Source organism: Salvelinus alpinus, chromosome 13 (genome assembly GCF_045679555.1).
Source record: "Salvelinus alpinus chromosome 13, SLU_Salpinus.1, whole genome shotgun sequence".
Classification (NCBI taxonomy): Eukaryota; Metazoa; Chordata; class Actinopteri; order Salmoniformes; family Salmonidae; genus Salvelinus; species Salvelinus alpinus.
In genome coordinates, this window is record NC_092098.1 from 28,664,489 (window position 1) to 28,675,871 (window position 11,383).

Here is an 11,383-nt window from a genome sequence, read left to right on the forward strand (position 1 = left end):
TCCAGGAAGACGACATTATACGGCGTTCCAGCAGTGCCACATGGTTCTGCTTCGGCACATATCCATCGCCCTAACCGCCGCGGTGGCTGCCTTCGGGTCCGCGCTGTTTATCGCCCTGAATTATTTCTACAGAAGGCGAATATGGTCTCCCGAAGCGGAATATTACATGATAAAAGAGGTACACTGTTATTCTCTGCCATCTAGGAATGTTCAGTCGGCATAAGTTTATGACTCTGTTGCAATCGGTGGGCCAGACGCACAGTTTTCACGGTTTATCGCCGGATTTTTTATGTGCCAGAGCTGTGAAAGTTCTATAGGCGCCAGTGGCATCGAACGCAAAGAGAGGACTTCACGAATCACTTCTGTCTGGACGTGGTCTTCCAGACCATACAATACATATGACATGAATGCTGAGCCTTCATCCCAGATCATGTTGATCACAAACTGACAATCTGACTGCATGGTGGTGATGATGATGGGTTGTGATAAAGATTGACGCACATAATGGGAATCATACAGGTTTAGGGTTCAAGAGAGCAACAAGAAAATATAGTCATTTTCATGTTGAAGGAAATTGTTGTTTTATATATTCAAATCATTCCAAAGTAGTATCACTATCATAATAATAATTGCCTATAGAAACATTTCCTCTGAATATAGCCTATAGGGCCATAGGACATTACCTGAAATTGACAATAAGATTTTCAGGAGCTTCAAAGGTATTGATTAAATCAAGGAGACAATATAAGGCTACAGTTACTGTGTCACTCGCCTATAGAGTGACACTCACAAACCAATGAGATGGTTTTGAGCTGATTTAACTAACATTTGTAGAAACTAAGATTATGTTTCATTACAACATTACATAGTGGTCAAAGAGCTTATGCAGTTATTGTGGGCCAAGTAGACAGCTTATTGGGGATTTGGGGGTCACAGAGGCTGCTAGCTGCTTTACACACAAAAATGCAAGTGATTGTGAAATACTGCAGCATTATCTATAGTGCACTGTTAATCCTACAGGGATAGATGGTGAAAATGCTGTTGTATGTAAACAAAACATATTGCAGTTCGTCACTTTACAGGAGTAACAACTATCTATACCTGTAACTTGAGAAAAAAGTAAAATGGGATAAGGTAATTTCATGTTGCTGATGTTGAGAGAACAGGTGTTCTGATGACCTCCTGCTGTGTGTGTTGAGCAGGAGCAGGAGGAGCGTGGAAAGCGCCAGGTGCTCGTCCTTGGCCTAGACGGTGCTGGGAAGAGCAGTATCCTGCAGGGGCTAACAGCTGGAGACGGGGGCAAGAGAGGGAACTGCCGCCCCACCAGGGGCTTCAACTTTATGAGCCTCAGTGCCCCTGCCTGTCAGCTGGATTTCCTTGAGAGTAAGCTGTGCAGTTTGCACACCACCAGAATTCTGCAAATGCTTGCAGGGCAATTCAACTGGCCTGTAAGACTCCATGCAGAGTGCTTTAAGGCTGTTCTATGACCTTAAAATGTCACATTGTAAGCTATCAGTTTGGCCCTTGAAATACCAGTGGCCTTACCAAAAGCATTATAATCATGTGCCTTTGCTTAGACTCAGTCATACATGTTTGGACAACAACACACACCATTTACTTTTTCTTCAGTGTAATAATTCATTTAGCCCTTTTGTACTGTGACAAACAAGGTATACAACACAAGTTCATACATCTACCTTTTTGCCTAGCAACACTCAAATAACCAGCCTACCTCTGTCTGCTGTATTCTAGTTGGAGGGGGTGAGGATTTGCGTACGTACTGGACCGAGTACATGAGGAAGACGCATGTCCTGGTGTACGTGGTTGACTCCTCTGACAGAAAACGTCTCCCACAGGCCAAGGCTGAGCTGCATCGCCTTCTCAGACTGGATTCACAACTTCCTGTGGTGGTCCTGGGAAACAAACAGGTGACCTTGACTATTGAGCTGTCGTATTCTGTCTTTGGGCAGATGCATTGGAAATAGAAAACCTAACGAATGGAATCTTATTCCATTGCTATAGAAACACGTTTGTTGTTCATACTGTGGGCAACGTGAGTGTCTTGGACATGGATAAATGTATGTTCTCCAGTGAGTAAATGTTAGTAACACCTCACTTGAGCCGTGTTTATAAAGAATGTGTCATACTGTTATAAATGTGATATTACACCTGTCATGACCAGTGTTGTGATACATCAATGCTTAGATTAACTAAATTGTAAATAAGAATTTGACATTTCAACAGAGGCTCATCAAACCCAGAGTGACTCGGCAGTAGACTTCACTGTCCGTCCTGTGTGTCTTCTTCCCCCCCAGGACAAGCACAATGCCATGAGTGTGTCGGAGCTTCATGAGGCCCTGTCTCTGGGGGCGGTGGCTGACGATAGGAGGCTGTTCATCCTGGCTGCCCAGCTGGGCTCAGATGGCCTGATTGTCTCCCGCAATCTGCAGGCCTTCCAGGACCTGATCCTACAGCTCGTTTGATTCCCTAGGACAGGATGAGTTGAACGGGGGGTTGACCATGCAGGTGGGATGGGGAGAGGCCCATGGGTAAGCCCGTGTGTAAGGACAAGTGGCAAGTAGCAATGACTGCGTGTGAATACTTTTGAACTAGAGAAGATCCTTCAGGGCCCTCTGGGAGTCAGGGACCAAAAACAGTCTTCACTGAATCACTTAAATAGTAACAATATACACTAAGTATACCAAACATTAGGAACACCATCAACATGGCAAACTTGACCGTGAAAAACCCAATGTTGCAGTTCTTGACACTCAAACCGGTGCGTGTGGTACTTACTACTTACTATACCCCGTTCAAAAGGCACTTAAATATTTTGTCTTGCCCATTCATCCTCTGAATGGCACACATACACAATCTATGTCTCAAGGCTTAAAAATCATTTAACCCGTCTCCTCCCCTTCGCCTACTTTGATCGAAGTGGATTTAACAGGTGACAGTCTGTCATGGAAAAAGGTTTTCTTAATGGTGTGTATACTCAGTGTAGATCATGCATCTAACTCCCAATCATGAAGCTTGTTACATTTATTGTAGCATAAGTGTCAATACAATACAGCTTCAATGCTCCTCATTGTGGCAATGTCATGTCAGCTAGTGTCAATTCAGTCAATAATGAAATGGCATTTTATCCTCTTTAAAGGAGACATTTGATTGAGTGTTACATTTCATTGTAGGTAAAATGTAGTCAAGTCCATGTTAATAGGTGTAAATTGAGTGCAGTTTTTAAGATTACTTGTTCTTTGAGAAATTCATGCTCTACGTTGGAATTTTTAAAGATTTGCATGTTTTCACTTTTAGGAGGCAGTTTTGTAGCCAGCTTTTATTCAAAACATACCTTTTAATCTTATCTTCAACCTTCTCATCAATGACCAGTAACTCCATGTTTCTACTGCAGTGGCACCACCTGATGTTTTGTTTGACTGTTAAACTGAAATGTGGTTCAAATTATTACGTTACCTACCATTTAAAGAAATCAGGCCATTTAAGGACCCAGTGGTGGGGAAAAAAGGACAATTTTCCTTGCAGCCATCTCTGACCAAACAAATCGATACAAAAATAATTAAGGGGGAAACAAATCTATAGGTAGGCTTATATAACCTTGTATTGTGGTTAAACAAGAAGTCATTTTGCTGAGCAGTCATTATCTGACATGTTTTTTCCCCAACTAGGTGCCAATGTAGGTTAGTTTGAACACAACCTGCTCAGTTTAGCAGATACAGTAACGTAATAGTGGCAATAGTATGTACTCAGTGAAGCATTCCAGATGCTTTAATAGTCATCAATTAAGCACTTGGTTGCTCCCCGAAATGAGATTGTAAATAATTGATGAGAACAGATAGGACTAGCATACTGAAATAGGTCAGCTAATGTGTTGGTATTTTCACTACAGGCAAACTTAAGACATCTGAATGCAGTTTCCTGACTGTCTTGATAAGAACCTTTCAAAATGGAGTGTTTTAACTGCAATGCTCAGGGTTATTGGTCAGCCTAATGGAATATCATGTCCAACATCTCACCAAATATGTCCAACATCTCACCAAAAATATCCAATGTACCAAGTGCTAGATTTATTGGAGACATTTCCCATTTGTTGAAAACATTGTGTTTACCGGGACAGTAAATCTAGTCACTATACAAAATGTTGTACATTGTATAATCTTATAAATGTGCGATATTTCCAACTTGTGTATTCAAACCTGATGTGCACATAAACAAATGTATCTTTAGATGAGGAAAACCCCTCCTTGATAGGAATGGGCATATGATATTATTTCACTATTTGAATAATCATGCATTTTTTTCCAGATCTCTGGATTGAAAATTCCCCTCGCCCCCAAAAGTTGCTCTTGAATCTCTGGACCAATCAGAATGAAGCAAATGCAGGTACCACAACAGCTGACAGTGGTCCTTTGTTTTTTGGCTAACAGTCAGCAACAGTGAAATAAGTGATGTTCACCATGATAGAATAGATTGTTAAAAAAAGGTTCTGGTGAGTGTTTTGCATTGATCTGTGTCAGGCCTTGTGGAACTTCAAGGAGGTGCATACCTGTTATCACTATTTGAAGTGGGGAAAATAGCATAGGCTACCGATGTCATGGCTGACTAGAAAGCTAAATGCGCTATGAAAATAAAATGCTTTTTCATGTCAAATGCAACATGAGAGAAAATGAGCTTAAATTAAACAACTACTTTGTGCGTCAACTGTAGGCTACGTTTACAGTGCACAACAAACTAAGCTACAATGTTCTGTCAGCCACAATATGTTTGAAGCAGCAGTAGCTCACACTGTCAAACTGCATTCAGAAGTTTAGTTATACTAAATAAAAAAATTCTAATGTCATGGTATGTCCTTGTGTAACAATGTCCCATGGATAATTACATTTTGACAAAGCTTGATAATGTCATTATTTTCCCCCTCTTCAAAAATGTACACACAAATAGAATACTAATTTCCGTTCTGATATTCAATTAACCGTGCCCATCCCTACTCCTTGATATCGCTATTGTTTCTTGATAATCTAGAGCATGTTTCATATTTCTGTTTTGTGTTCAGTTGTAATATTTATGCTGCTTTAAAGATTTAACTAACTCCAATGTCTTATTTTTCATTTTGTTTTTGCAGTGACATTGCAACCTTTTGCACAAACGATGCTATGTTTATATATCTTATGTTATCCAAAAAAGGAAATGCATTGATAACAGCTTAGGGAAATTCCACGTTAAGAGTGATGCCGAGACTAAGATTTCCACTTTAAAATGCATGCCAAACAAAAATTACTGCAAAGTTAAACCGTACATACACAAGGACTACTTTAAACAATTTCCACAGAAAAGTTAACAAAAACTTCTGTTATCAAACTTTGCATCTGCACTGTTCAAGTAAATGTGTTTTTATAAAATTCCCAGTGAATTGTTAGAGATATTTAGGGATTTAGGCAGTGAGGCCCGTTATATACTTCCCCAGAGTCAAATGAACTTGTGGATACCATTTATTTATCTGTGTCTACCCATTGTTCACCTAATACCTTTTTTTGCACTATTGGTTGGAGCCTGTAAGCATTTCACTGTAAGGTCTACACCTGTTGTATTCGGCGCACGTGACAAATAAACTTTGATTTGAGGTAGTTTCACAAGCCAATGCTAACTACCGTTAGCGCAATTAATGGAAGTCTTTGCAATTGCGTTAGTTAGCAACTTCCTTTAAACCGCACGCAGAGACACCAATGGTATCCACGAAGTCATCCGACTCTGGCGAAGTATGACAGGCCTCATTGCCCAAATCCCAAAGTATCTCTAACAATTCCCACAGTTGTATGGTTTGTTTAACTTTTCAATCATTGGTTTATGTTTGGCATGCACTTTTAAAGTGAAAAATCTTAGTCTCATTACAAATATACATGTTCACTTCATTACAAAAGCAGTCTTAAATGTTCTTACTGTATGGAATTTGTGTAACTGTATTTTTGGGATACATATGGAAAGTATGAACAAATATAATAAAGTGTTTGATTTTATGCATGTTGAAAATGTCTGGTCTTTTTCTAAAATGTTTACAGTTTCTAGAATCCCAATTTACCATCCATTCTGATTGAAGGAGAGTTGCTGAGTGCACCATGACTCCCTCTGTCCATCAAAGTAACAAAATACTTCTGAGTCAGCTCTCCCAGACTGCCTCCACTGATGAAGAGTAATGATCTCTCTCTATATTGAACATCTTTGTCAACCACAGACAGGCCCAGTTATATGGAAACAGGTTTCCCACCTTTGAGAAACTCCACAAAGGTGTTGTATTCCTCTGGATGGCAGCGTTTATACTGGTCCACTTTCCTCCTGATCTGTGAGGGCGTGTCCTGGTAATAGTTATTCTCATCTCTGGCCATAGCCTACAGAAGCAGAAATTAGGTTGGGATAAAAATGTAATAAAAAAACGAGGTCTCACAATACCCATAAGAACATACAGTAGTTATTGCTATGACCCAAAGGCAATACACTGCAACTACAGGAATATGAGCCCATCCTTTGTGAAATACTACTGTACAGAGAATCAAGTTAGGCGAGGTGAAATTCCTCATCAGCTGTACTTACCTTGTAGTTCTCGCTGTGTTCCCTGATCATGTACTGCACGTACTCGATCAAGTCTGTGGATAAGGTCTTTGTGTCTTTCTCTGGGAGATTGGCCTCTGCCACAAGTTCTGTTGAAAACAAGTCATCATGCATGAGTCTACGTGATAAGATCTTCTAATAAAATCTAATAGGGCCACCCGAGTTGCACAACGGTCTAAGGCACTGCATCTCAGTGCATCACTTCAGACCCTGGTTCTATCCCGGGCTGTATCACAACCGGCCGTGATCAGGAGTCCCATAGGGTGGCGCACAATTGGCCCAGCGTCACCCAAGTAAGGCAGTCATTGTAAAATAAGAATTTGTTCTTAACTGACTTGCCTAGTAAAATAAAAGGTTACATTTTAAAAATATTTATAAATAACAAAGAACAAATGTTGATTTAGGTCCAACAAGAAATTATTAATGGTTCCTTACCATTGAGAACGTATGGCTTCCTTACAAATTTGAGGGTGGGAGCTTCTTCAGTTCTCTCCACAGCAGCAAACTGCAGACATGTCAATTATAAATCACAATTCACTCTAAGAGATTAGGCCATAACTTGTGAATGTATAGTATATCACCATGATGGACAGCATAAACTCACAGTCAGTGTCTTAATTGGGAGGGCACGGTTAGGGTCAAATGCCAGACCCATGTCTCGCAAGTTCCTTGCCACAGACTTCTTGTCACTCCAGGCATTTCGGATCTGAGGACTTGAAATAAACAGTTACACAACTACAGCCATTTACTCATGCTAGATCATACATTTCTGATAAGTGGGTGTTGTATTTATTGAGTATGCCATGAGCACTTTGTTAAGCCAAGACTTGCTTTGTTCCACACACACACGTCAGATCTGTACTATGAGCTGCATGCTAATTTGCAAGAAGATACCGACCCTATAGTTACGCTTGTTTACACTGAACTGCACTGGGGTCGCAATGCAATGGTTACATTAATAAGACACTGTGGAGCCGGTGCGAGATATGGGTTGAAAATGTACCTCAATGCAGAGATGGGGATACGCCACTGTACTAGAGGTCGACTGATTGATCGGAACGGCGATCAATTAGGGCCGATTTCAAGTTATCATAACAATCGGTAATCTACATTTTTGGACACCGATTGTGGCCGATTACATTGCACTCCATGAGGAGACTGCGTGGCAGGCTGACTACCTGTTACGCGAGTGCAACAAGAAGCCAAGGTAAGTTGCTAGCTAGCATTAAACTTACCTTATAAAAAACAATCAATCTTAACATAATCACTAGTTATCTACACATGGTTGACAATATTACTAGTTTATCTAGCTTGTCCTACGTTGCATATAATCGATGCGGTGCTTGTTCATTTCTCATCGAATCATAGCCTACTTCGCCAAACGGGTGATGATTTAACAAGCGCATTCACGAAAAAAGCACTGTCGTACCAATGTGTACCTAACCATAAACAGCAATAACTTTCCTTAAAATCAATATACAAGTACATATTTTTAAACCTGCATATTTAGTTAATATTGCCTGCTAACATGAATTTCTTTTAACTAGGGAAATTGTGTCACTTCTCTTGCGTTCCGTGCAAGCAGAGTCAGGGTATATGCAGCAGTTTGGGCCGCCTGGCTCGTTGCGAACTGTGTGAAGACCATTTCTTCCTAACAAAGACAGTAATTAATTTGCCAGAATTGTACATAATTATGACATAACATTGAAGGTTGTGCAATGTAACAGCAATATTTAGACTTAGGGATGCCACCCGTTAGATAAAATACAGAACGGTTCCGTATTTCACTGAAAGAATACACATTTTGTTTTCTAAATTATAGTTTCCAGAGTTTACCATAACAATGACCAAAGGCTCATATTTCTGTGTGTTATTATGTTATAATTAAGTCTATGATTTGATATTTGATAGAGCAATCTGACTGAGCGGTGGTAGGCAGCAGCAGGCTCGTAAGCATTCATTCAAACAGCACTTTTGTGCATTTGCCAGCAGCTCTTCTCTGTGCTTCAAGCATTGAGCTGTTTATGGCTTTCAAGCCTATCAACTCCCGAGATTAGGCTGGTGTAACCGATGTGAAATGGCTAGCTAGTTAGCGGGGTGCGCGCTAATAGCGTTTCAATCGGTGACGTCACTCGCTCTGAGACCTTGAAGTAGTTGTTCCCCTTGCTCTGCAAGGGCCGCGGCTTTTGTGGAGTGATTCTTCGAGGGTGGCTGTTGTCGATGTGTCCCTGGTCCGAGCCCAGGTAGGGGCGAGGAGAGGGACGGAAGCTATACTTTTACACTGGCAATACTAAAGTGCCTATAAGAACATCCAATAGTCAAAGGTATATGAAATACAAATGGTATAGAGAGAAATAGTCCTATAATAACTACAACCTAAAATGTCTTACCTGGGAATATTGAAGACTCATGTTAAAAGGAACCACCAGCTTTCATATGTTCTCATGTTCTGAGCAAAGAACTTAAACGTTAGCTTTTTTACATGGCACATATTGCACTTTTACTTTCTTCTCCAACACTTTGTTTTTGCATTATTTAAACCAAATTGAACACTTTATTATTTATTTGAGGCTAAATTGATTTTATTGATGTATTACATTAAGTTAAAATAAAAGTGTTCATTCAGTATTGTCGTAATTGTCATTATTACAAATAAATAAATATAAAACCGCCGATTAATCGGTATCGGCTTTTTTTGGTCCTCCAATAATCGGTATCGCCGTTGAAAAATCATAATCGGTCGACCTCTACACTGTACTCCAAAATGTACCTTTATCCACACTGCTCCAAAGGGGCGGCAGGTTGCCTGGCGGATAGGAGTGTTGGGCCAGTAACCGAAAGGTTGCTGGATCGAATTCCCTAGCTGACAAGGTTAAACAATAAGCCATTCTGCCCCTAATCAAGGTAGTAAACCCACTGTTTCCCAGGCGCCGATGGCGTGGATGTCAATTAAGGCAGCCTCGTGAAAGTGACACGTTTAAATGTAAAATTAAATGTCAAACACAACGTTATATTAAAGGAGTGTCGGTCTGCACATGCGCAGGTCAGTGTTAGACCCAACAGCGTGTTTCTACGCATGAGCTTTGCTAGACAACTTCGACATGACATCCCATATAAGTGTGATCAGGGATTTCTATCGGAGAAGCAGAAATGGGATATGAATGTAACCATGATTGCATTCTGACCCCAGTGCAGCTCAGTGTAAAGGTAGGGTTGGTATCTTCTGGCAACATGCTCAGCCAAGATGCATGCGCTTCATCCCCCTGCCTCTCCCTTTTAACTATTCCCCAGGTCGTTGTTGTAAATGAGAATGTTTTCAGTCAACTTACCTGGTAAAATAAAAATTCAACCATAACTAGTCTGGCGGTTAACAAAGAAAAAAATGCCAACTTGCGTATACAGACAAATGGTCTTCAGTACTGTCTCTACCAATATGTTTGCTTTGGTGAGATAAGTATATTGAAGCTGCCTGTCACTACGCCGATTAATTAATGTTACGAATCAAAGCTGTTCAGCCAAACGACGCACTGGCTGGACCAGAGCAAGTAACTTTAGCTAGCAAACTAGTTTATGTTATTTCACCAGTTTGACAACCATTGATAATAAACCCGGGAATAGACCAGATAACATTTTCTTGTATAGTTAGTGTAACAGTATAACTTTAGTCCGTCCCCTCGCCCCGACCCGGGCGCGAACCAGGGACCCTCTGCACACATCAACAACAGTCACCCACGCAGCATCGTTACCCGTCGCTCCACAAAAGCCGCGGCCCTTGCAGAGCAAGGGGAACCACTACTTCAATGTTTCAGCGCAAGCCGACTGCTAGCGCGCACCACCGCTACCTAGCTAGCCATTTCACATCGGTTACATTAGCTAGCTCACGTTAGATGACTAGGTTGGCTAGCTAGTTCAACCACACAGACAAAACTACATAGATGAGCTAACGTTAGCATCACAGCTTACTAGAACGAGGTTAGCATTGCTAACATCGACTGCTATTCATCATCAATATTCGACTTACCACTCAATTCTAGGGGCTTCTCTTTTCTTAAACTGCTTTTTCAGTTTCTTTCTATCTTTACTGTAATCAAACGTGTTTCTTTTACTTTTCTTTTTGGCTTTCGGCATTGTTTGAAAATCGAGCTAACTTTTATTTCTGAAAAACGTGTGGAACGTATGCAGGAATAAGGAAGTCATTCGGTGGGGACGTCACTTGGGTTAAATAAACGCCCATTTACCTTTGACCTTTATGTAGTATTTTTTATTATTATTATTATAGTAGTAGCGTAAAATTATCACAGATAACATTACTATCATTAACTAATTAAAATACATTAAATTATGGGTCATCATTTGATAACAGGGAAGGTGTGATAATCACTTATTCTGGTTCTCGTGATGCTGATGCAGCTGCCACTGGTAAAGGGTAATGATGATGATGAGAACGAGGATGATGATGAGTCAGGAATCCCTGGCTGCAATGATTTGTCTTAAAAAGAAAAACAATCTGAAAGCCTTATAAACCATGAGCCCAGAATTGCATGAAAACACAAACTGTTAATTTCTGTAGATTGACAATGACAAACATAGCAATAATAACTTTTAGCAACAATTAGGTTGAAATTGGTTGATTTTGTTATTTTCCATTAGAAGATATTTGTCAACAAATTAGAAAAGAAAATGTACAGGAAGCATGGGAGAAAGAGAGAGATGGGAAGAGGAGAGAGCTCTCCAGCTCTGTTCAAAATCTATTCCTGTTGAC

General features: G+C 40.4%; 3 protein-coding genes across 3 annotated transcripts in view; 1 reads left to right on the top strand and 2 right to left on the bottom strand.

Annotated features, from left to right (window-relative positions):
- LOC139538054 (protein KIBRA-like) overlaps window positions 1–1,866 on the bottom strand; it is a 46,454-nt gene extending 44,588 nt beyond the window's left edge. The window contains exon 1 of the mRNA XM_071339991.1: window positions 1,733–1,866. Within this exon, the coding sequence (XP_071196092.1) occupies window positions 1,733–1,795 (63 nt within the window). The 5' untranslated portion in view covers window positions 1,796–1,866. The remainder of the gene's footprint in view (window positions 1–1,732) is intronic.
- LOC139538058 (ADP-ribosylation factor-like protein 9) lies at window positions 41–6,032 on the top strand. The gene is made up of 5 exons (XM_071340001.1): window positions 41–178; window positions 1,203–1,383; window positions 1,753–1,928; window positions 2,316–2,549; window positions 4,324–6,032. Exons 1-4 carry the CDS (start codon window positions 41–43, stop codon window positions 2,481–2,483), a joined length of 663 nt encoding a protein of 220 aa, XP_071196102.1. The 3' UTR covers window positions 2,484–2,549; window positions 4,324–6,032.
- On the bottom strand, window positions 557–10,828 carry LOC139538057 (nucleolar protein 16-like). Its single transcript, XM_071340000.1, has 6 exons — window positions 10,643–10,828; window positions 7,226–7,334; window positions 7,057–7,126; window positions 6,604–6,710; window positions 6,281–6,401; window positions 557–1,913 (listed from the first exon to the last, which is right to left on the bottom strand). The coding sequence occupies exons 1-6, from the start codon at window positions 10,747–10,749 to the stop codon at window positions 1,882–1,884; spliced, it is 546 nt and encodes a 181-aa protein (XP_071196101.1). The 5' UTR covers window positions 10,750–10,828; the 3' UTR covers window positions 557–1,881.
- Between the last annotated feature and the right edge of the window lie 555 nt (window positions 10,829–11,383).